This window comes from Tursiops truncatus, chromosome 13, assembly GCF_011762595.2.
Source record: "Tursiops truncatus isolate mTurTru1 chromosome 13, mTurTru1.mat.Y, whole genome shotgun sequence".
Lineage (NCBI taxonomy): Eukaryota > Metazoa > Chordata > Mammalia > Artiodactyla > Delphinidae > Tursiops > Tursiops truncatus.
The window spans coordinates 31,406,962-31,433,430 of NC_047046.1; the positions used below are offsets into that span (position 1 = coordinate 31,406,962).

The following is a 26,469-nucleotide window of genomic DNA, read 5'->3' on the forward strand; positions in this document are numbered from 1 at the left end:
CGCATTTCTTTCCACACACAGATCACTTGGGGGCACAGGTTCTATGCTGGGACCTGAGCCCTAGGCAGTGAGAGGGCAGTAACGCCAACACACCGCCCCCCCAGCCCCCCGCAGAGGCAACGGGGTTGCCTTAACAACGATGAAACCCTTACCCAGCCCCTGGATTGCAAACCCAGCCCTGAGCCCGGCTCCTCTCGGGGCAGGAGGTCCTCCAGCTTCCTAGATTTCGTGCCACTGGAGGGAATTAGGATTCCACAGGTCTGAGTAGGATCTAGAATCTGTTTTAGGAAACCTTATTCCTATCTGGATACCAGAGGCGGAAGGAATTTTCCAACTGGCCTTCAAGCTGAGCCTGTTGGGTTTCTAGTTTACATAGTTGTTTCCAGAACTATCTTTGCCACTTGGTGTAGTTTCTGTACCTGTTGCTCTGTCCTGTGGTGGGCTAGTCCTCTTTCCCCATCCTCAAAATTCCCACTGTCCATCCTTCAGCCCCTTCCTTCTGAATCTCCAATTCAGGCATTTCTGTCTTTGTTTTTGTACGTGATCTAGTTTTCCCAGCTCTTTACAACTCTGCCCTGGCTTCATGGCTGCACTTTTGTTCATTCTAGAAGTTTGGGGTGGGGAGAGTTTGAGATACTCATGAACGTTGTGAAGTGTCTTTGGGAGCTCCCACTGCTTTCCTTGTAAGGGAGTTGGCATTTTAAGTCCTTGACACCTTCTTGGGGTAGGGAATAATGTTTTCTTGTGGGATTGTTGTCATTTCTAGTCAGTGTTTATAGATTTTCCCCTGTGTTTGCTCATTCACTTACTTGCTCAGTTTCATGCACCAAACGTGTGGTGGACCCTCAACCTTCCAGGCCCCAAGTCGGGGTGTGTCCTGAGGTCCTTCTCAGCTGCTTTCCTCATTATGATTCCACTATGGACATTCTTTTTTTTTTTTTCTTTTTTTTTGCGGTATGCGGGCCTCTCACTGTTGTGGCCTCTCCCGTTGCAGAGCACAGGCTCCTGACGCGCAGGCTCAGCGGCCATGGCTCACGGGCCCAGCTGCTCCGCGGCATGTGGGATCTTCCCGGACCGGGGCACGAACCCGTGTCCCCTGCATCTGCAGGCGGACTCTCAACCACTGCGCCAACAGGGCAGCCCTGGACATTCTTGATGGAATTGTTTTTGAGGAAGTCCCAGTGCATAGCTAGAAAGAAACGTTCTCCATGAGAAACCATGGTTGAGGGGATTCAAGTAGCACAGGTGGAAGTTAGCAGCTGTATTTTGCTTGCTCCGCGTCACATAAGTTCAGGTTGCAGCAAGCAGGCCCCGTGGGGGTGGGGTGGGGGTGGGGAGAGGGGAGGGGCAGCGAGTGCCCTGCCTTAGCTTCCTCGCCAAACCCCCTGCTGGGTGACATCTACTCCTCCAGACTTCCTTTGTCTCAGGGGGCCTCACAGCTCTCCTGCTTGGCCAGCTCTTTGCGCCTGGAGAGCAGGTACAATTAATTCAGAAATTCTCCGTCTGGGCTGCGCATTAGATTTTAATCCCATGAATGCCCAGGGCCGCCGCCCCGCCCCAGGGACTACCATTTATGTGGGGTGGGGTGGGGCCTGGTCATTTGCATGTTAGAAGGGTTTTTCAGTGTTTGGCTTACAGACACACCACACACACCACAGACACACACCACACAACAGACACACACCACACACACACCACACACCACACACACCACACACACCACACCCACACACCACACAACACACACCACACACACACCACACACCACACACACCACACAACAGACACACCCCACACACATACCACACACCACACATACCACAGACACACACCACACACCACACACACCACACACACCACAAATACACACCACACACACACCAGACACAACAGACACACAACAGACACATATCACACACACCACACACACACCACACACACCAGACACACCACAGACACACACACCAGACATACCACACGCACACCACACACACCCACAACCCACCTACACTGACCTGCAGACCAGCGCCCACCTAAAGGCTTAATGGTACTGGAGGGTGCTGTATTGGACTAACCCCAGACTGATGGAGCTGGAATCTGGATCCGGCCCATCTGCTGGGTTGAGGCAGGTTCTGCAGGAATGGATAGCCGGGCTGCAGATGCTGGGATGAGTCTAATGTGGCCAATAAAAGTTTCCCCAGGGCCCAGAAAGCCATTGGCATCCGAAGCCTCCCAGGGGTTAGCGGGCCGTGAGGCTACTGGGGTCATCCTGTCCCTGTGGAACTGTTACAGTGGCTTCTCACTCTACTGAGCAGGACTTACTCGGCCCTCTGTGGTCTGGCCCTGCTGCAGCCTCTCCACAGCTGCTTCTCCCACTGCGTACCCTCTTCGGGCCATTCTGACGCATCCGTGGTTCCCATAATGTGACATGGTGGTTCACCTGTGACACTGCCTTATTCTGGTCCACCCAGTCATCCAGGTGTGCCTCCTGCTCCTGCCATAGCAATCTGTGCACACTTCTGACCAGCACGTCATTTTGTAACGGTTTGTTACCTTGCCTGTCTCTCCTGGAGGGCAGAGATTTTTGTTCTTATTTCTAATACCTACTCAGCGTCTGGCGTTGTGTTGATTCTGTAAATATTGGTTGGATGAATGAATGAAAGTCCCAATTCAGACAAGCACCAGGGATTGTGAGGGAACCCAGTGGATGGATAGTATTGAGAGGTTCAGACAGACAGGCGGTTGGGATTTGGAAAAGTCCCTAATGAAGAGGCAGAGTGATGATTCCTGGGCACAGATGGGCTGGGAAAGGGCCGATGCCAGCTCGAGAAGGCTGGGAGGCCTTAGCAGGTACCCAGACAGGATGCAGGGATGGGGAACAAGAATGCAGGTAGCCAAGCTACGGTAGGAGATGGTCAGACATTCTGGGGACCAAAGCTCACATTCTGAACCAAAACACATGACCAGGGACAACCTAGTAGCAGAAACACTGAATCCAGATACTTTCCCTGCTCGCAGACGGGGTCCAATACAGAGAGAGAAGAGCCACAGAATCTGGAAATCAGGAGGGGCTTGGCAGCTTGAAGAGATCATTCACCTTTTTTTCCCCATATACCAATTCAGTACAAAGGAGAAAAAAGGATTACGTTTTTGTAATTGAAATAATATTGAATGACGAATAAGGCTTGAAGCCCAGATTATATTTAACAAAATCTTATTTCTAGATTTGGGGCCACTGACTTCTAGGCATCTCAAGCCCACAACTCATTAACTCACATATTCAATAGGTATTTGTTGAGTTTCTAGAGTTCTGCGCCCTGGTCCTTGAACCCCTAAAGCTGTAGTCAAGCAGGCACAAGAAGTGCCCAAGGAATCCGAGGCTACGTGTGTCCATCAGTTCAAATTTGGAGGGATTTTTGTTTCTGAATGCCTGGACCACCATTATCACCCCACTTATTGCTGTAAAATAGTGTCACTGTAAACAGAGAGCGAGCTCTGAGTAAACACTGCATTTCTACTGCAATGTGTTTCCGTTTAGTTTGAAGACTGTGACTGTAGAACACTCTATTTTGTCTTGACTTCGGTCTTTTTGGCATTTGTTGACTAGCTCTTGGAGTTACGTTTTTATATAGAGTTTTTGTTTAAAGGAACTCTACCTGCCTGCCTTTGGAGGACCTCGTTTAAGTGGGGAACAGCTGTTCTCCTCCAGGCATTTTGGGCTAAGCCAGCCTGGTCTTCTCAGGAACAGAACAAAGGCATACAGAATTTATGTCACAGATGGATTTTTGTGTGATAAAAATCACTTATTACTGAATGGAAGAATGGCCTATTCTCTTTAGAAATATGAGCATAACATCTAGTGTGCCTTTAGTAGTTTCCAACCTGGTTGGTTTAGTTTTAATTATTAAAATTGACTAAGTTAAGATGTGCCTTGTTTTCTGTGGTTCAAACATTCCCCGAAAATTTGTGCATAAGACAGTTTTCTGTAAATGAAGTAATTTCAAATTCAGTATTCAAATAATTCTGAAATAATATTTGAAGGAATCAGATAGATTTTCAGCGTATATTCCTGGACCCTCTTTTGTTCTTTTGATCCACGTGTCTGTCCCTGTGCTAACATCACACTGTCTGGATTCCTTTGGCTTTGTAATAAGTTTTGAACTGGGTGATTTAAGCCATTCCACAATTCACTTTTGCTAAATTGCTTTGATAGTTCTAGGTCCTTTGCATTTCCATTAGTATCAGCTTGTCAATTTTTACAAAAGAGCCAGCTGGGATTTTGATAGGAATTAGATTGAATCTGTAGATCAGTTTGGGGAGAAGTGCTGTCTAATAATATTGACTCTTCCTGTCTATGAATAAGAAACCTGTCTTCATTCATTTAGATATTATTTAATTTCTCTTAGAAATGTTTCAGTTTTCAGTGTATTGGTCTTGAATTTCCTTTGTTAAATCTTTTCTTAACTATTTTATTCTTTTTCAATTAAAAAAGCCTGGGAAGTATGGAGAGCTGATCTGGTCCTTCTTTGATGCCCGTGTGCCCAGGATCCCCTGTTAAGTGTTTGACTGGTCTAGCCATCTGTATCTTCTCCTACTAGGATGGCAACCTCAGCTAGCCGAACTACAGGGTGTTCCCATTTGTTTTCTACTGAGTTTACAACTTTGTCAGCATCACGGAGCATCTGTTTCCACTCTCTGCTCCAAATCAAGTCAGCTGTCCATCTCCAGCACTAAAGCTGCTGGTTTTCAGGGCTCACCCTGCCCTGGGAGCGGGGGTGAGTATGGAGTAGACCCAGGCAGAAAGCTACTCTCTGTCTCACAGTCTGAGAGAGAGAGTAGCTTTTCATAAAGAAAAGTTTCCCAACTTGTTTGTTGTTGGTTAGTTTCAGAATCCTGAAATGGTTGTTTCTGAAAATTTTGTTCAGTTATATAACTGTTTTTGTCAATCTCTTTACTTACCATAGCCAGAAGTCCCACTAAAATATTTTAATTTATATAAATATCTTGACTACCATGAAATTCTCTTTATGAGATTCTGTTTCTGTTGTTCGTGATTCTGTTAACAATCCACTAATTTTACTAATAGCCCATTTTAAATATTTTCCTCGCTAATTAGCAAAGTATTGGTGTTGATGGAGACAGAGAACATTATGGTGAGTGCCCCGACCCTGGACAGTCTTCCTTATTGGAATACGCCCTGACCACCCCAAGAGACGCATCATTGATTTTAATACCATCTGCAAATGGGTAGTTTAACCTAAGTAACACACACACACACACACACACACACACACACACAATATCACATGCACCGAGTCACTGTCTTTATATTGAAGTTTCTTAATTTCAGACCTGTACTAGTTACCGTTTATGTTTAGAGGATGCTCATCTTGAGTCAATCAGTTTACATCCTCGGTTTCAAGACACTCAAGTCAGGGAGGGCTCTGGAAATTGCAACCCCCAGGAGGGAACAATTGCCGCACTCACAGAAGTTCTGGACTGGCCAGTGGGGAACCAATCTAAGAGGTTGAAAGAAGGGCTGACATCCTCCTGTAAACAAATTAGGCTCCTAACCATGCCAGCTTGTCCAGTGTAAAGGGCAGAGGATTGGAGAGTCAGCAGGGGGAGGTCTGTGCTGAGGTGCTGACCCGAGGGGGAGGGGCAAGTATGGAAAGTGCCACTTAGGACTAAAACAGAGAACTCACCGTCCACAGTCCATTGGTTGAAGATGTGTACTTTGCTCAAAGTGGGGGACCTATATGTGAATCCTACTGCAGTGTGCAGGAAAGACAGGCTATTTGGGTTTTACTGGTTTGTTTGAAAAGAAAATGTATTAAAGAAGATGAATATGAAACGAGGACCTACTATATAGCACGGGGAACTATATTCAATATCTTATAATAACCTATAATGGAAAAGAATCTGAAAAAGAATACACACACACTCACACACACATACATATATATATAAAACTGAATCACTTTGCTGTACGCCTGAAACATTGTAAATCAACTATACTTCAATTTAAAATATAAAAAGAGAAGTTGTATATAAATGTGGCCTGTTTGAGAGTCACCTATTCATGCGGTCCAGGCTGGGTTCTGATTCACTACTAATGTGTGGAAATAGACTAAATTTTCCCTATTATCATAATGAAAATATAGGGAAAAATTCAGAAAATGAAAGAAAAATAATATTAGAAATCTTACTTTAATATGATGGGGGCGGAGGGCTCAAGGGCACTGCTGTGTCCTTGACCTTTCCCAAGTCTCTCCAGCTGTCTTCCTCGCTACAATGGGGAGATGGCCCCACCTTCTGAGGATGGCCCTGTTTTTGCTCAGAGGCTCTTTTGAAAATGCTTCCTCTCCTCTGTCACCTAGACCTGGACCATGTCCCGGAAGCTCAAAGGCAAGGTCCCAGGGCAGCCAGGGGATGGATGCCATGCTGTCCCCTCTGGCCCACCCCACCCCCGTGTGTAAAGCCCCCTTCAGGCCTCTGTGAAAAGACATCAGGTCAGAATACCAGCACCATCAGGACAGGACAGGCTGCAAGGGCTGGGTCTCTGTCAGCAATAGGCAGCGCAGGTACATAGCCTTCTTTAAAATTTAACATCATCGAAGCATTTCACCATGTCTTCAATAGCATCATTTTCAACATGGATGAACCAGCCAGTGGCAGCATCACTCGGGTCGAACAGGACTGAGGAATCAAAACACTGGATTAATAGATTGTCCTGGTTGATGCTCAGGTGACCTTGTTTGTATGTTACATCTTTAATTTTGGAGGCCTTCACCTTTTTTCCCTCTTTACAATAAGCCAAAAAACTTTGTTTTAACCAAAGTCCTGAATTCCCTCTAAAAATAATTGCCAAAGGTTTCCAAAACATAAATGCAGTGCGGGGAATCTGGAGTTCTGGTTAAATAGTGACAGAAGACTCTGGAGGAAGTGTGATCTTACTCATCAGTCTGATGAACTTTGTTCCAGGGCGCGGCTGAATAGGCCAACCCCAGAGAGTTAGAGCTGGAAAAACCCCAAGAGACCATTTCATCTGCTGAAGTCAGAGTAGCAGCCCCAGGGAGATACTTAACCAGGAAGTAGCTCAGCTCCAGCCCTGCCCTGCAGAATCAGAATCTGCATTTGTAACAAGATCTCCAGCTGACTTGATAAAAGTTTGAGAAGCTCTGCTCCAACCCTCTCTTTGCCCAGTTGAGCACAGAATGACTTTCGTAAATCTTGTGCATAGTTCAATTATAAAGATCAAATCTGTGGATGCCAAGGGTCATTTTCTATTAATTCAACCTTAGGTCATGTTCACTTTTCTCATAGCACCGTTTTCATGTTGTGTGTCCCTGTCACCAGGAACTAGAGCATCTTTTCCGTCTTCACCCAGGTTGCGCTGTGCTTGCAGGTGGGTTTGGGGAAACGTGGAAGGTCCTGCATCACAGGAAGGTCCTGTGAAACTTATACTGGATTTATTTTAGCCACTGTTGAGATTCCACTCATTCCAGGACACAGTGTGTTCACTTCCCATGCGTGTGATGCCTTGTTCTGTTGTTATCCACATGGGGACTAATCATATCGAACAAGGGAGTGCTGGGCACGTGGGGTGGAAAACCGAAATAGTGTTTGTACATAGTTTTGGGGGAAAGTATACGCCTCTCGCTTTCCCCCTGAGAATGTGCCTGTATGGGGGATGGGCCTCTTCTGCTTTCCTTGGGACATCGGTCATGGGGAGAGTCTGGATCACTGGCAGAGACGGCCAGCAAGCTGCTGTGACAGAGGGAAGAACTAGGTGTCTGCAGTTATGACAGGGCCAAAAGAAGAGGGGTTTAAACCAGAGAGAAGGGTCCTTGTTTACAAAAGCTACCGTGAGGTCCAGTAAACTGCAGGTGAACTGCACGCTGGGGATGGAGACCTTGACGAGGGCATTTTGAGTGATTTAAAGGAGAAGAATCCGAACTGAAGTTGCGTGAAGAGCCAGCGTGAGGCCAGGAACTGAAGAGAGTGATCACGATTCTCATATACATCCTTGACTTAGTAATAGCTCTAAAAAAATAGATTATCCCATTAAGCGTATGTATCTAGATAAAGAAGCAGCCCAATCTCAGAAAAAACAATGGTACCAGAACTCAGAAACTACAGTGTTATCAGCCCCAGTGAGAATGATACCAAGATAATGTGACTCTGGACTTTTGATTGGGGTGTTTACTCTAGCCGTCAGATGTGTTTGTCTGCTGTTGGACTCTGAGGTGGAAGATATTGCAGATGCTTTCGTGGTTTGTAAGCTGTCCCTCTCAGTATGTTCTGGAATAAATGGAGCTGTAATCCGGTGGATCCAGCCTCCTCGGGGTCATTGTCCTGGTGTTAGAGGCTGAAACGCATCCGGCATCTCGAATGCCAGGTGATCCAATCAGAGGTCCACGGATGCTCGCGAGGACAGTCCCTGACTGACGCTTTCACAAGGCATATCCAGAACCAACTACGTAATTTTAAGAGCTGGTGCAAAGTGAAAATGTGGGCCCCCTTGTTTACATTATGAGAAATTTCAAGACAGTGTCAACAGGGCTGTAAACCAAGGGCACCTGCACACCCATGAAGTGGCCTTGGGTACGTCCCTAAAGAGCATGCCAAAGCTTTAAAGCATAAGCAAGTAAAATTTATATAATGGAGCACAGAAGTGGCAGAAGAAGGGGGAAGAAATAACTAAGACCTTGAAGCGTTCGTAGAAGAGTTGGTGGTTTTTGGAAGCGTTTAGCTGGTTAGGAAATGTTGAATTAATTGATGCTTTTAGGTATTTAAGCAAATGATATCAACATTGTAGACATGATAAATGATATTGATACAAGCAGAATATAACTGCATTTTCATTCAACAGAGCTGTCAATATTCCACCTAAAGGCTGCACTTGCTTTTTGATTTCCCTTTAAGCTGAGTTCCCTCCTGTAAGAAATTAGAGGAGGGAGGAGGGGCAGTGGCTTCCCAGGGTAATGGGAATAATATGAAATATCAAAATACTTATGGATGTTGAGGTGCTTTTGCACTTTGCCTGTGTGCTATAGTGATTTCGATCCTGTAGAGCTTTTTAATTGTTGCCCTTAAATTTCAGTTTTGTGGCAACAAAAGAGAAAACCTCTTGATGGATGAATTGTAGTTATGGTCTCTGCAACTAAACTCGGGTATTGAGTCAAAACCCGCAGTGTCATCAAATATAAGCATTAAGGAACCTTTGTGGCAGGAGGAGGCGGTCTTGATAAGGTGTTAGTTTCTACAGACAGTGTTCAGGCCTAGGTCCTCATAGCTTGTTTATCTTACAGTGAAAACCTCTGTCTTTGTCAAGGACACCTCGAGCCCATTGCTATGGAAATGGACTCTGGCGAAACCCTTCCAAGGCCTTTTGCCCACCACCCCATCTGGGTTTTCTGAGATTAAATTTCTTTTCATCTTCCCACGTGAGAAAAAAAGTCAAGGGTGTTAAATGCCATACTCCCAGGAGCTGGGATTTGACTTCTCCCTCAAGTTCCTGTGGGGTCTTTCTCTCTCTCTTTCCCATCTTTTTTTTTTTTTTTTTTTTTTCTTTTTTCCCACTGTGCTGGAAAGGGCCTTGGAATCCCTAGAATATTTTAAAGCTTTTTCTTTTACTAACAGCCACCAATGATTAAATAGGTTTCGTCCAAAAACCAAGTATTTGCTTTTTGGGAATGGAGGGAGGGGCCATTCATTCTCTGTCTCGGCTGAAAGGGGTCCACTACAGCCCACAGGGGACTCAAGTCACTTTCCTTCACAAGTGCTCCCAAGTGGTAGTTTTTTGATAAATAAAATAACTGGTAAGTTTGCAGAATTCTCATCGGAAACAGAAGCCCTGTTTGACACAAAGCAAGCAAAACTTTCATCTATTTCAACTTTAGTGTCGATGTTTTATTGTTTCAACATTCTGAAACTATTGGTATTTGATAAACAAAACAAGTAATGATTAAAGTGATTTTAATTTATAATAAATAACTTGAAATAGAATGTCTTTAAATGGTGTAGTTCTGTTTGGCAAAATGTTGGTTGTAGGTTTCTTGTGGGAAAGAAACAGGAATAAGGAATCCCTTATTGTCAGAAGCCGCTGTCAATGGCTGATGAATTAGAAGTAAAAGTGGGAAAACAGTTTAATTTATAATATTTTTCAAATACACCTACTTCATAATATACAGGTATATTTGTATTGTTTTCTGGGAAAAAAAGTTTGAGTTAAGATGAATTGTGCCACAGCTTGTCAAGAGCCTCCTGAACATATCTTAGGGGTTGGGATGCATTACTGTTACGTAATTTCAGTTTAAACGTTCCTCTGTCTCTACCCCTCTCTCCTTTCATGTGTGGTCCTTAGCATCCACAGAGAGCGTGCCCTGAAAATACGCTCGTGTGCCAAATGTGGGAAATCAGATGATAACCTACATCTCATGAGGGTGATTATGTTCCCTGGGAGAGAGGGAAAGTTTTCATTAGTTTCCTCAAGGCATCTCGTCTTCTGGTCCTGCAACCTACCTGGCATTAAGGACTCATTTTCCACTTGGGGCCCCTGAGCTGGAGGCAGCTGCTTCTCCAGGCCACCTGGTCAGGTGGCTGAGGACTTCACCTGAGCAGGACATTAACTCCTGCCTTGGTCCAAGCCCCTCTCACCTTCACAATCCACCTGGATCCTCCTGGCTGCCCTTGTCCAGGGATGAGCTAGGTTCCTGGCAGAGGAGGTGGGAAAGCAGACTTACAGAGTCACCTACGCCATGAACTCCTGGCTCCCAGCACTGTAGCCGAAGTGCTTTCCCTGCCTGGGTGCTCGACCTTTTGGCGCCAGTGGACCCCTTTGACAAAGCTCACAGACCTATTCTCAGCATGTTTTTAATGCAAGGAGAATACAAAGAAAGCCAGATGTGTTAAACGATAGTGCTACCCCTGCATGGCTAGTCCCTTCTTATTTTTGAGGCAGCTTCTCAAATGTCACCCCAGAGATGCCTTCCCTGTCAGCTTACAGAAAAATGAGAGGAGGGGATCACTGTTTACAAATGTACGTTTAACTTGGATCCAGCTATACAGTGTTGCAAAGGCAACAACAGAAAGAATAATAAGAAGGAAAAGAGGAGAGGGAGGGCCGGAGGGTGAGGTGGGATGAGTGAGTCGGGCGAACACTCCTGCTCAGCCTTCTGTGCAGGGACCCCCTGCCTTGGAGGAGGGTGGGGTGACCCGAGGGTCTGAGTTTCCTCCACGCCTCTCTCGTGATGCACAGCTTTCTGGGCTGCATGGTTCTTCTCTTTAAAGGTAGATCCTTTTCATACTTGGTGACCCTTAAATGCAAACCAACTACTTCATCTAAAACTTAATCAGAGATACAGAGACTCCAATAGATGAAATATAACCATGAAAGTCTAATTATATTTGTATTAGTGATATCCAATGATAATATGAAAATAATCATAGCAATTATTTATTGAGCCCTTCATACATTGTATTAGGCCCTTTATGACACAGTCTCATTTAATGCTCATAAATATTCCCAGGCATAGTGCTTCTCATTACACAGACAAGGAGACTCAAGAGGGGAAGCCCTCAGCAGGCAACTGGTAGACCCGGAATTCAAGCCAAGGGCTTTCTGACTCAAAATCCCACATGCTCACTTCTTACCCAAAGCTGCTGTTACAGGCACTAGTGATTCTAATAGAGGTGATAGTAAACCCATGATTAGAATGGACAGTCCATTTTAAGCCTGGACACCTCCAGGTTAGATATTAAATATGCCATTAAAAACGATCTGAACATATTTTCCCAGATACTTTACCTTAGAATTGCAAATCGTTTCCTTTTCAGAATATCACAATGACTCTGAGTATGGATTAGACAAATATAACATTTGGTAGAACCCCCCAATTTTTTTTTTCCAAAAAAGAAAAAAAAAACTCATTAGAAAAAACTCATGCTTCTCTTACACCCCAAATGCATTAAGGCCACGAACGGTTGGCCCCGAATAATTTGAGAAATATTGATAAAGAAATTGCTGCAGTGAGCCTTGCACCTTGGCGCTAGTCAGTGTTTTAGATACCCTATTTTTAAGATAGCAAAAATATTTTTTACTGGGAAAAAGCCCAGAAACTTTTAAAAACAAATTATTCAATGTGGAAAGTATCTCAGCTAAAAACTGCGCTAATCATGTGTAGTAGCATTTTTTTGCCCTCAGTTTCATGGTAGTTTTCACCTACTATTAATGAGGGAGTTTCCAGTAGATGAAAGTGGTCCTAAAATGCATTTAAGAAGGCCCAGTGGACCCAGACTGTGAATAAAGGGTTTTAAAAAAGAAAAGGAACTACTGGTGAGTGAGAAGGAATTTATTTCATGCTCGATGGAGTTTGGTGTCATGAAGTCTTTAGCTACTGGTTAAGTATAGGGGTGGAAAAATGATTCCATTGTGTGTCCCGAATGGGGGCAAAAGTACAAATCACAGTTAACACTAACTAAAGTAAATAATGTCTCTCAACAAAAATGTATAGTCGTCTAATATATTAAGTGCACGGCCAGGTGATGGGAAACTGTGTCACATGTGCCTGCTGCAGACCTCGTTCTGCCTTTGATTTTTATGTGCAAAGCTGAACTTTTGTTCTTGGCAGGTTCTTGATCCCAGCGCCCTTTCTGACCGTTTGATTTCCTATTTCTCCCCCTACCTGAAGCTCACGTTAGTTGCCCTTTATTGAAATATTTCAGTAGTCTTTGAAAAGGTTCAGCAACCTGAGGAATTTTTTAAAATTCTTCTTCAAACATGCTTCCTCCAGTACAAATTTCCAACTTTCTTTCATATTCTAGCAGCTGTGGTCATATGCAACAAGGAATAATAATTATTCTAGAACTATGAAGTGAGAGCAAATGTAATAGGTAAGGAATAATTTTTAGTGAATTTTTTTTCCCAAATATGAGCTTATCTGAGAAGAAAGATTTAGTTTTAGTGAACGGCAACCCTATAGATTTTAGAAATTAGTCAGTTCAAGGTGTTTCTACACAACCATGCTAATGAAGGGACTTATCTTTCTTTTTATTAAAAGTGTTTTTAGAATACCAGCCAGGTAAGGAGGTGTGGAAGTGCTTTAAAACCTGTCTAGTGTAAGACCTACCTGATTCCTACAATTGAGATATTATTCACCAAAGTTATGTTGTGTTCACAAGGTTTAAACTTCTTTTTCTCAGTGACTCAGAGCACAGGCTCCTGAGTAAAGAGGCAGGTGCCCTCCTGACCCCCGCCCCCTTCACCCTCCACCTCCCCAATAACTCAAGGCCCTTGCAGGTCGGGGTGGGGGGAGCTCCGGGCAGGAAGTGGGCTGTTCTCTTGATGTCCAGCAACTGGAGGGGGAGAAAAAAAGAGAAAGTGGGAACATTTTTTTAGTTAACTGGTAAAGGATTTGTTGATAGAGAAATGCATTGTTAAATTAGTTCCTGTGACCTTTTTTCTTCTCCTTGCTTGGCTAGTCTGTGAGAAGGGAAGGGGTAGAGTTGATTGCACTGCAAATCGAAATGCATAGACGTGATCCAGAGCCTGGAAAACACCACTGCAGCTATTTGGATGTAACACCACAGTTATTAAAATTAATATTTACCTCGGTACCAAACAGAATAAATATCAGCTCCTCCCCCCATGTAAGTACGACTCCCAAGAATTACGTGTCACTTTAGGAACTAGATCATTGCCTAAAATGTAAGTGTCTAACTACCGGTTGAGAAAAATAATAATTTGGGGACCTGCATAATTAAATGTAAAGGTGCATCTATTTTTTCATAAAGCCTTTTTAATTGACAAAGAAATCCCTTTAAAAGAATATGATAAAAATGACCAACTTTAAGTTAAAAACGAAAAAATACATGATGTAAGTCTGTGTTATGTTTGTAATGTAAGTCTGTGTTATGTTTCAAAATTAAGTCTGTGTTATGTAAGTCTGTGTTATGTTTCAAAATTAAGAGTAATGCTCTTATGATGTAAGTCTGTGTTATGATGTAAGTCTGTGTTATGTTTCAAAATTAAGAGTAATGCTCTAGAATACAATATTCCATAACTATTTTCTATTGAGAGGCTAAGGGTCTACTGATTTGAGTAGGGCCATTCTCCTAGGATAGAACTGCTAATAGATAGCTCTGTTTTATGTGGAAAGTCTTTGGAAGACTACCTAATAAGTTATTTTTTTTCTATTTATATTTCTTTTTATTTTGACTGAACCATAAGTTATTTTTTTTAATAGTTGCATAGTGAGTTTTTTTTAAATATAGAAACTCATAAAAATAACCATTTTTATTTTATAATTTAAATTATTAAAATATTTGTAATAGAAAAGGTTGGGAACTCCCTTGCGGTTCAGTGGTTAGGACTCCGCGTTCTCACTGCTGAGGGCCTGGATTCAACTGCTGGTTGGGGGAACTAAGATCCCACATCCCACAAGCCATGAGGTGTGGCCAAAGGAAAAAAAAAAAGAAAAGGTCATTGAAAATATTAAGCAGTACCTAAAAAATAAAAATTAAACACATGAATTCCTTCTAGATTACTAAAATTATATTGTGCTTTTTCAAATTTCACTGGAAAAGAAATATTTTAGAGATAATATTGATTCTATGCCCTTTATAAAGAAAAGTTTATCTTCTGTGACCTTGAGTCAAGTTCTGGTAAATTAGAGGAAGCTCGCTTAACTGAAACCCCTCCTTCTCACACTACCTGAGTTCACAACATCCATTCGTGAAGAACACCTCTTCTGTATCACCTGCCCCATCCTTTCTAGAAGTTTATAGAATCTTCACTGCTATGATCCTCTTTACCAAGATAAAGTCAAATCTCTAAAGAACCCAATGGAGTTATTTTTCTCACAGTCATCCAAAGGCTGTTTTCTGAAGAGTTTGGATCAGCTGCTTAAAGATAAAAATCTCTGGAGACAAAGAGATTATACAAAGACAGATTCATACTGACTTGAAGAGAATTTTGAAAACTGGATCTTTGTGTTCTAATGTTTTCTTCACCAAAACAGACAGGCAGTAAAGAAAGCAAAGAGAGAGAAATCCTAGTTAATCATAGGAAAGACCTCGTAGGTATTAGCAGAGGCACCTGGAACAAAGTGAACACAGGATGGATGTCCTAAGTGAAAGTTGCTTGAATTTCAGTGGCAAATACGGGTTTTGGGTCATTTGAACCTTGTCTTAAAACCTACTTTCCCAACATTTTATTATGAACATTTTCAATCAGAAAAGTGGAAAGAACTGTACAGTGAACATCTGTGCTCCTACCTAGATTCTGCAACGAACATTTACCTACTCTCTTACTCACCTGTCCGTCCATGTATCCATCTCTACCCTTCAATCCAGATTAATTTTTTGATGCATTTCCAAGTGAGTTAAAGACCTAAGTATACTTTGCTCCTAAACTGTTCAGCATTTGCATCAATATTTTTATGACTCTTTTTTAAAAAAAATTTTTTTATGACTTTTATTTTTTGAGGTCACATCAACCTATAGCGGAATACACAAATATACCCAAACCTTGTGCTTTCTGTGATTTTTCACACCTGCGTGTGCCTGTGCAACGCAAACCTTTATCAGGTAGAGAATGGAGCCCAACCCCACAAAATTCCCTCCAGTCCCTTCATGGTTAGTCCGCATCCTTTGCAACTGCTCTTTGGTTTTTCCTATAGATGAGCTTTGCTTGTCCTAGAATTTCATGTAAATGAAATTGACATATATACTGCTTTCCTATAGGGCTCCCTCCGCTCAGCATGTGAACTTACCATCTTTTTCTTTTCTTTCTTTCTGTTTATTATTTTATTTTTAAAAATTATTTTATTATTATTATTTTTTTGGCCACACCACGTGGCTTGTGGGATCTCAGTTCCCCAACCAGGGATTGTACCCGGGCCACGGCAGTAAAAGTGCCAAGTCCTAACTACTAGGCCACCATGGAACTCCCCTCCTTTTTTTTTTTTTCTTTTTAATTGAAGTATAGTTGATTTACAATGTTTCAGGTGTGAAATGATTCATTTATATATATAGATATATTCTTTTTCAGATTCTTTTCCATTATAGGTTATTCTGTGATATTGAGTAGAGTTCCCTGTGCTATACAGTAGGTCCTGATTGTTTCTCTGTTTTATATACAGTAGTGTGTATCTGTTAATCCCAAATTCCTGATTCATCCCTCTCCCCTCCTTTCCCCTTTGGTAACTGTAAGTTTGCCATCTCTTTCTGATTTACTTGCAAAGTGAGATGAAGTGATCTGACCTTTCGGTTTCAAGTGGCGGAGCTGATCTGGTGCCTTTTGACTTTCAGGGCTGTTCCCTGCCATTCTCAACCTTGCCAGCAATGCCCACATCAGCACCAACGCGACCTGCGGGGAGAAGGGGCCGGAGACATACTGCAAGCTGGTGGAGCACGTGCCCAGGAGGGCCATGCGCAACGCCCAGTGCCGGCTCTGCGACGGCAGCAGTGCCAACCCCAAAGGCAAGTGGCGCCCCCTTTGGGAGGACCCGTGGAAATGTACACCTTCCGAGCCGACTACTGGAGACTTGTGTTAGGGAGCCACAGACCTGCGTTGTCCTCACCTGTCCATTTCCACTGATTTTACAGTTTAGGAGTTAAAAAACATAAACCAGAAGCTGAGAGCATTGCGTGTTCTTATTTTCTTTCAACAGAACGCCATCCCATATCAAATGCCATCGATGGCACGAATAGCTGGTGGCAGAGTCCTAGCATCCAAAACGGGAGAGAGTACCACTGGGTCACAATCACTCTGGACTTGAGACAGGTGGGTAAGGCCAGAGCCCCTGCAGGAGGCCTGTGGGTGGCTGGGTTGTAATCTCATGAGCTTCCGGAAAGTCCACTTGTTTCTTAATACGTTTACATTCTGGTCTCACTGCTTTTCCACCTGGTGAATTTAAGTGAGACACAGAAGTTGTCCTTGGTACCGTTTCTTGTCACGTTTATCGTGCCCAGGTATCCTTGGGGAGGTGAGTGGAGTGTTTCCACGTGGTCTGATGTTCTTAGAAGCCATGTGCCACGCCAGGCGGTACCCAGGTGTCCACACACACTGCAGGTGGCGTCACAAAACGCATGCATTTCCGGCCTTTTGAGCTTGTTATCTTGCTGTTATCGCTATGCAGCTGTTGTAAGAGGGTTCTACATAGAAAACAAAGCTTGGAAACAAAAGAGGATAGTCTTAAACCTCTGGACACAGCCTCACCCCGTCACACCATCTGCGAGGGCTGTGAGTACCTGGGGTTGTCCATTACTGCTGTGAGCAAGCCTTCAGCACGAGCTGGGACAGGCAGCGTTTAAATGGCTCGGACCCCACTTGCATCCCCTTGCTTTGCTTTAAGACCACATAGGAGAATGGAGAGAAACATGGTACGGGCTCTGGCTGCTCCAGATATTTCTGGGGAAGGGAAGGAGAAGGAAAGAAATCTGAGTGGAAAGGATGAAAAAGAAAGGTGGCAGCTATTGTCAAATTTCTGGTTTCAGTTCTCCAGAAAAGTGATGGCATAGCCTTCTTGTTTATGTCCATTCCGTTTCTCTTGGGTTAGAACTCATCACTGTCGTGTGAAATATCCTTGAAAGAGACAACTAGTTGAAATGTGCACTGTAGGATGGAAATAGGAATTTTGGAGATCTTATGATGAAAAGTCATAATTCTTTGAATAAGTGATCATTAAAAAATATGTAGGGGGCTTCCCTGGTGGCGCAGTGGTTGAGAGTCCGCCTGCCGAAGCAGGGGTCGCAGGTTCATGCCCCGGTCCGGGAAGATCCCACATGCTGCGGAGCGGCTGGGCCCGTGAGCCGTGGCCGCTGGGCCTGCGTGTCCGGAGCCTGTGCTCCGCAAAGGGAGAGGCCACAACAGTGAGAGGCCCGCATATCGCAAAAAAAAAAAAAAAATGTAGGATTTTAAGTAGAAAACAAGGCAATACTGTGTCTGTTCGTGCACAAGGAACTTTTTAGCTCTAATCGTAACAGTAAATGAGGTAGTAAAATGTGAAGTTCAGAAGACATTTTTAAAGTTCAGGTTCATAGTATCAACGTAAGTGAAATAATACTTCTGGGTGTTTCCAGCCACAAATCCTGAATTAATATGTCATGCCTTTGCATTTTCAAATCTGCCTGAAGGAAGAGAGAAAAAAGCCCCTTTTTGCCCTGGTTTTTGTTTTTGTTTCAGTGGTAAGGATGCTTCTGCAGGAAATGTTGGTTTTCTCATCATCTTTTCAATGTATTTTCCTTCTTTAAGGGAAAAACTACAACATTTTCATCATTACAAATGTGATACTACGTGAGTTTGGCCAAATTAACAGCTGGACATTTTACGAATAGACTTCAAATCCATGTTCAACTGTTGTTTATCTTGCAATTTGTCAATTTTGACTTCTCCTAACAGGAGATCTTTTTGCTGTAAGTTGGACTGAATCAGCTTGAGGAATTCGGGGGCCTCACTTTTAGGTCTTTAAGGCATATTCAAACACAAGCATACACACAGAATTATAGGCTTCTAAGTACTTTCTAGTGTTTTTACATAAGCTTCTAAATTGAGATTATTTAAAATAACAAAATACTCAGAATTTTCTTTACCTTTTACACAACGTAAAGTTTCTACTGTTCTTTCAGTTTAAAAAAAGTGCAATATGATTATCGCTGAGCAAACCTTTCTCAGATATTTATTTATTGAGTCTTTTTATTGTGAAAATGTTTGAATATGTGGAAAACAGTATTATTGTGACACACACATACCCGCCCCCGAGATTCAGGAATTTTTAAGCAGTTTGTCACATTTGTTTCATCCTTGGGAACACTTTGCAAGTGAATTGCAGTCATGGTGACATTGGACCAATACAAGATTTTTTGTATCTTCAGAAAATAGGACATTTGTTCTGAATAGGCACCAGGCCATTAGCTAACAAAACTAACAGTAATTTCCTAGTAACTATTTCTCCACCCATATCCAGTTGTCCCACTTTAGCCACCGATGTCTTTTATAGCTTTTATTTTTCTCTTTCAAACCAGGATCAGTAAGGAACACTCATTGCATTTGATGCCTGTTATGTGCTTGTTAAATCTCTTCTAATCTGAATTGTCCTCTCTTACGTTTTTAAAAATGATATTCAATTTTTGAATAGATGAGGCCAGTTGTCTTGTAGAATATCCTACATTCTGGATTTGTCTGGTGGTTTCATTGTGATTTTGTTACCATGTTCCTTTATGCCCTCTATTTCTTATGAACTAAACTCAGCTCTAAAGTCTTGATTACTTTCCAGTTAAATATTTTTGGCCAGAACCCACCGTTGGCGATCCTGGCTGCTCTGTTGCATCCAGAGCTGGTTGTCCCATGAGGAGTGAGGCTATATTTGGGTCCTGCTTAGGTATTGACAGCTGGATGGCTCCCTTCCGCCTCATCTCATCCTTGTTTCCTGGGCCTCATTGACACTCAGCTCTAGAATGTGGTTATACCTTCTGATGACTTTTCTGTCGTCAAAGTCTGTGTATTTCCCTGTCAGGCCAACAATTCACCAGCTGCTAGTTAATTTCTAGATTATACACCCCATGAGGGCAGGGACCACAGCTGTCTGCTTCCTCCTTTCTTCTTCCTCTTCCCTTTTCCTTCCCTGTTAACGTTTATGGAGGCTTGACTTCACAGCCTGACGTCGGCAGAGGTGAGGCAGTGAGTGTGTAATCACACTGTGAATCAGTGCTTTATTTTCACACTCCCCTCCTTTTTTTGGTTCACAGCCTGATTAAAAGATGACCATCAACTAATAACCCATTGACTGCTTTGTTTCACTCCTTTAAAAACGTAAACTCTGGGGGCTTCCCTGGTGGCGCAGTGGTTGAGAGTCCGCCTGCCGATGCAGGGGACACGGGTTCGTGCCCTGGTCCGGGAAGATCCCACATGCCGTGGAGCGGCTGGGCCCGTGAGCCATGGCCGCTGAGCCTGCGCGTCCGGAGCCTGTGCTCCGCAACGGGAGAGGCCACAACGGTGAGAGGTCTGCGTACCGCAAAAAAAAAAAAATATATAATATAAACTCTGAAGTACAGGTCTCTAAAGTAAAATTAGGCAGACCTCAGTGTTATCAGGAATCAACAATTTCATGTTGTAAATGTGTTCATGTAACTTAATAAATATGTCAGCCCTTGAGGTTTTATGACCAAATCAGTCAGTTTCGTTCTGTTTTGGCAAATGCCAAAGACATTGATACCATTCTTCATTCTCCAGTTGATGACAGCTGTAGAAATTATGACATTTTAGCCTCTGTATATAATGTTTGGTTACCTGAAAGATAAACTAAAGAAAAGATAAAAAGTGGTGTTATCAGAAAGTCCATAAATGTTGTGTGGTTTGCAATAAGATTTAACTACAGAGTGTTTGCTTTAGTAACACATTACAAGAGGAACGATTAGATTTATTTCTTTATTTCTTTAAAGTAATGCCTGCTATTCATTTCTTGCATCGATTCACCATATTTTAGAATTTACACTGATATCTAGCAATGTCTTACTTAAAAAGAAAACAGTCTGTGGGAATTGAATGAGTGCGGTAGTTTTAAGAAAAAAAATAAAACTGACGAGTCACTTTAACAAATGTAAAACTAACATATACATGGGTGGTGTCCAGTCGTAAACTATTGCTCACTGTCCAATGACCTAGCATGATACCATGGACATGAGCCCAGGATCTCCTGTGATAACTTAAAATTTTAAAGAAATCATTCTGAGAGAGGGAGCATACCCATTTGATAGATCGTGAATTTTGTGATTGTCAGCATTATTTTAGTTGTTAATTATATTAAACTGTATATATTCTATTAAATATATTAAAATGTATTCCTATGGTAGAGTTTCTCAACTTAAGAACTCAAGGATTTCCAGTTTGAGATACTCTAAGTTAAGACACTGGGCAGATAAAAAGATGTTCAACATCTTTCATCATTAGAGAAAAGAAAATCCACAATGAGATACCACTTTTCACCAATTAACATGGCTATTATCAAAAAACAGAAAATAAAGGTTGGTGAGGGTGTGGAGAGATTGGAACCCTTGTGCATTGCTGGTTGGGAACGTAAAATGGTGCAACACTATGGAAAACAGTGTGGTGGCTTCTCAAAAAGTTAAACAGAATTTCCATATGATCCAGCAGTTCCACTTCTAGCTATATCCCCAAAGGAATTGAAAGCAGGAATTCAAAATGATATTTGCACACCCATGTGTTATGGCAGCCTATTCACAGTAGCTGAAAGGTGGAAGGAACCAAGTGTCCATCAACAGTGAATTGATAAACAAAATGTGGTCTGTACGTAGCATGGATTATTTTGCCTTAAAAAGGAAGCAAATTGTGATATATGAACAACGTGGATGAACCTTGAAAGTGTGTTAAGTGAAATGAGCCAGACACAAAAGGACAAACACTGTATGATTCCACGTACATGCAGTTCCTAGAATAGTCGTGTCTATGGAGGCAGAAGGCACCAGGTGCTGAGCAGAGGGGGATGGGGAGTGAGTGTTAATGGGTGCAGAGTTTCAGTTTGGGAAGATGATGAGGTTCTGGAAACGGATGGTGGTGATGGTTGCACAACTATGTGAATGCACCTGATGCCACTGAACTGTGCACTTAAAATGGCTGGAATGGTCACTTTAATGTTATATATATTTTGCCACAATTAAAAAATGTTAAAATATTGTGAAATACATGCTGTTTTCTATCAGCCAGGGTCCAATCAGGAAAACAGAAACCACAGCAGTTATTTAAAAGGACAGGTCTAGTAGGAGGAACGGGTTAATGGGTGTGAGACAACTGGGAAAGAGAGTCCCTAGCTAACTGAGAGTTAACCACTGAGGAGGAACTAAGGGAGGCGATTGGGGTTACTCATAGCTGGAGGCTTGCAGGAGAGTACCCCACCTCTGAGCCGGGGTGAGGAGGCTTATGTGGGGAGTTCTGGAAAGCCAAAGACTGGGGCCAACTGCTGCTGGGCGAAAGACATTGACCGGAACAGCAAGTAGACAGAGGGGAAATATCCTCCCTCCCTCCTCCAGCCTCCCTCCTCCGGCCTCCCTGCCTCCCTCCTCTGGCCTCCCTGCCTCCCACTAGTGCCTTCAAACCCCGAGAAGCAGAGTACAGCAGGTGGATTTGCAGTCACTTTGCAACCGGCAGTAATACTGTCATCTCAGTAGGTGATCACTGTGCCAGGGCAGTGACATGAACACAGATCGGCAGCCTTGAAATCCTGGGTCAGAATTTTGTTATACAGTGGTCAGCCAGATTCTGAATATGCTTTTATCAGTTTTTAGATTAACTTTGGAATGAAAATGCAAAATTCATAATCCTCATGGCGAAATCATGGACTGCCTTCTAATACGTGGACAGACTAGGCGTCCTGGGATCTCAGCTGAGAGGCTGCCGTAGGTGACACTGTGACTTTAAGGACAGTGGTGGGGGAAGTGGAAGCAGTTCTATTTATTTCTGTATGTATTTATTTATTATTCCTTTTTGATCGTGTGGCATCGTGGCAGAGATGCGTCAAGGGTGGTTGGGTGCTATGCTTTCGGACAGCTTACAAAGTAAAATGCAACACTTCTCTATATAAAATGGATAAGCAACAGAGACCTACTGTATACGTATAGCACAGGAAACTATATTCAAGGTCTTATAATAACTTAATGGAAAAGAATCTGAAAAAGAATAAACATGAAACTGAACCACGTTGCTCTATACCTGAAACTGATACAACATTGTAAATCAACTGTACTTCAATTTAAAAAAAAAATGAAGGAGGGTTCCTGGTTGAGCACCTGACAAATTCCTATCAAAAATATGTTTCCTTTCCCCCGTCACACTGGTAGTCCACAAATGACTTAGGAGTCCTAAAAATCTTCAGGTATCACATGGGAAACATTAAGCAAGATACAATCTAATTAGAGTTAGCTAATAGGGTTAGCTAAGAAGTGCAATTATGCAGATTTCCAGAAAACTCATAAGTCAATAATTCTTATTTTTTTCTTAATTAGGGAAGTAATATAGGCTCACTGTAGAAAAACTGGAAAGTACAGATAAGTGTAAAGAGACAGAAAAACCTGTCATCCCTTCACGTTGACACAATCACCAATGACATCAGTGTACTTGCTTTTAGACTTTTGCATGCATGTCTATGTATTTAAATTAACAATGCAGTCATAGGGCTGCCGTTTATTCCATACTCCTGCAGGCCAGGCTTTCTGTGGAACCCTTGCTCTGGACTAGCGCATGGAACCCTCGTAATCACACTATGAGTTTGGTTCTGCATTATCTCCTTTTGACAAATGGCAGAACTGAGCCTTAGTTGAAGTAATTCAAGGGTAGAACTCATCCCTGTCTGCATTCTTGGACGATATCATCCTTCCGGCTGAGGTTTGTGACAAATACGTTTGTGTCCTGATGTTTTAGTTAACTTGATAGCATGATCATTTCCTAATGTAACTAAAATCATTATTAATAATTTTAAAGCTGCGTTAACATCCTACTCTGTGGCTTACCCATGATTTGCATAATAGCTCCCACGCCTGACATGTTGGTTGCTTTTCTGTTATGGATAATAACTTGAGGTTTCAGTGAAAAAGGATTGCATGCCAGTGAAGGAGTGCAGTGCATACAAATCAGTTTCAAGGCTCATATGGCAAGTTTCTGCTTAGTTTTGAGTATCCCTTTCAAAAGAAATGTTCATTGCCTGTTGTGTATAGGAATCTATACATATATTCATATATATCGTGTATATGTATAGGAATCTATATATAATATATAGAATTTAGTATTATAGAATTTAGAATAATATAGAATTTAGTAATATCGTATATAGAATATATACAGTATATTATCTACGCAGCATATAGAATCTACATATGTATATGAACACTCAACCTATATATTGTATATTCATATACTATGCATATGTGTGTCTATATACATATATATAGGTATCTATATAGGTATAGGTTATAGACTCTACAGCATTTTTTTTCTCATCCATGTTACTTCATCTCCAACAATCCTGGAGAGGAGATAGCCCCCTCTTTGCAGGTGAAGAAGTGGCAGTGCAGAGTGGTCCACTGGCTTGCCCAGTGTCACATGGCTGTACCTGCTGCAACTGGGGCCGGACACCACGACTTCTGGTTCCTTCCACACCACCCACACAGTCTCACCTCATTTGTTCCCGGTCTCCCATCATTGTTTCACTTTCTGTTACGATTTCCTGGGGATGCTGGCAGGAGTTCTGACAATTTCCTTCTGATTTGGGAGTGTCTGGGTTCTTCCTAAACCCCTGTCTTCTTTGTCACTCAATGGGGTCCTCTCGCCTGGGAATGGGGCAGAGTATCAACGCTTCTCTCATGGTAAATCTGGGTGCTGTCTAACGTGATTTTTGGCCAAGAAGCAGGAAAATGAATCAATGTTTAGTAATCTCCTTTCAAAATGTTTAAACCTGGGCAAAATGTTCGCTGGGAGTGGTCAGATTTGTGAGTAAAAATGTGTAATGTCCCTTTAGAAGACAAAGTGTGTTTCATAAAAAAGGAAACGTTTCCTATGGCATTGAAAATAAAGGCTGCGTTTTTGAAGCAGTGCTCTATACTCTGTGTAGGTTTAATTAGGAAGTAACACTTTGTTGTGGGCACATAATCACAGAAGGGCCTTTGTTTTATGCAAACCTTTAGACAAGAGCTGCTTGTTTGCTGGGTTTTATAAAACCTCATTAATCTGGACGTCTGCTGTTGTCTTTTTTCCCCAAAAAATTTCTGAAAAATTGGCCAGAGCTGGATTGAGGTTTATTATTGTATCGTCCATAAGTAGAGTGTTTGCTGAGCACATTGGCACAGTAAATAAAAAAAGAACAGGCAAATTGCACATTCTTAAGGCAGAAAATCTTGAAAGACTTTTAGAACAAGAGTTGCATGTAAATTGGAGCTTCTCATTACAAATGAGTCTTGGGTGTTTGTTAAAAGAGTTCAGGCAGAAATTGTTCCTGGAAACCCTGGTAGAAATGACCATGACTGTGTACTTGTATTTATTCAAAATGATTTTATTTCAATTTTATATTACTTCATACTGGGCTCAACCAATTTCAAATTTTTCTTGAATTTGTTTGGCAAAATGAATAGATTGGAAGAAATCAAGCCCTTCATTACTATTTGGAAGTAAGCCACATGAAATTCTTCTCCTTCATTTTTATCTTTTCCGTCCTATTCTCCATGAAGCTGCTTGTCTCAGAGATACGTCTGTCTTTTGTTTTCACATTTTTGTTATCTCATTTTGTTTTCTCCTACACAGCGGCTTTTCCAATTATCTACTGCTTTGTAAGAGACCACTGCCAAACTTTATGGCTTAAAGCAACATTCATCTTATATCTTTATGGGTTTGTTTCTGGGGGTCAAGGTTTCAGGAAGGGCTTGACTGTGAGTGGTTGTATCTCAGGCTGCAGTCCTTGGGATGGAGCTGCTGGGGGAGGGGGCACTGGGGCAGCTGAGGGCTGGCCAAGGCTCTCCCGTCATGTGGTCTCTGGGCTTGTCTGTGTGGACTCTCCTTGTGGGCTAGGGGCTTCCGCACAGCATGGCAGCCCTAAGGCAGCATTGTGAATAGGGCAGTTCAGGGCTCCAGCACAAGTGTTCCAGAGAAAGAGGCAGAAGTTGCATCCCTTTAAGACCTGGCCTCAGTGTCACACAGCATCTTCCTCTGTGCTCTTTGGACCTCCCAGTCTCTGAAGTGGGCAAAGATTCAAGTGGAGAAAACATGAGGCAACCCCAGCCTGCCACAGGACGAGGGGTAAAGACTTTGAGACACGTCTGAACCCCCCATTGCCTCCTCACACTTCTGAAAAGAGGCTTCTCTCTGCTGGTCTCCCATAGCTTACCTTTTAGGGGCTATACCTTTATCTTTAGGTGATGTAAAGAGCTATAGGGCCAAGTGGCAATACAGATATTGTACCTTAAATTGTTCAATGTTAATGACTAGTGAGCTGAATACATGAAAATAATTGAGGCCATATGTGGAGCTTCCTTTCCTGGCAAGATTTATTTTTAAGCTTTATCCTTTGTCTGTCATGAACGGTGGTCTGCCAAACAGTCAAGCGTAACCATTTTTCCAGTTAGCACAACTTAGTTTACCAAACCTTCCCCCTTTTTTCTTTTTCTGTTTTGAATGGCAGAGGGTTGGCCATACTGTTACAGTGTTGCTTGCTCTACAGGGCTTCTTAGATCGGCCTTGGGAGGGTTCTGGGAAATGAGCGAAGAGAGTTTTGCAGGACTCTGTCAAAATATACTTTTCATATCTCCAACTGTTTTGGCTTCAAAATAAAGCTTTTTGTATATTTATGGAAAGAAAGGGAGGTCTGTTCTGGAATTATTTCTTCCTGTTATAGTAAAGCTAAAAAAAAGATGTTTTAGTTTCTGAAAAAATTTTTCTTTGAAAAATACGTTTTGGAATCCATTCTA

At 42.4% G+C, this 26,469-nt stretch overlaps 1 protein-coding gene across 1 annotated transcript in view; it reads left to right on the top strand.

The window, feature by feature from the left end:
- The first annotated feature begins 2,816 nt into the window (after nt 1-2,816).
- The window catches only part of LAMA1 (laminin subunit alpha 1), a 149,718-nt gene continuing 126,065 nt past the window's right edge, over nt 2,817-26,469 (top strand). Inside the window, exons 1-3 of the mRNA XM_019920618.2 lie at nt 2,817-2,850; nt 16,315-16,485; nt 16,677-16,789. Coding sequence (XP_019776177.2) covers nt 2,817-2,850; nt 16,315-16,485; nt 16,677-16,789 — 318 coding nt within the window. The remainder of the gene's footprint in view (nt 2,851-16,314; nt 16,486-16,676; nt 16,790-26,469) is intronic.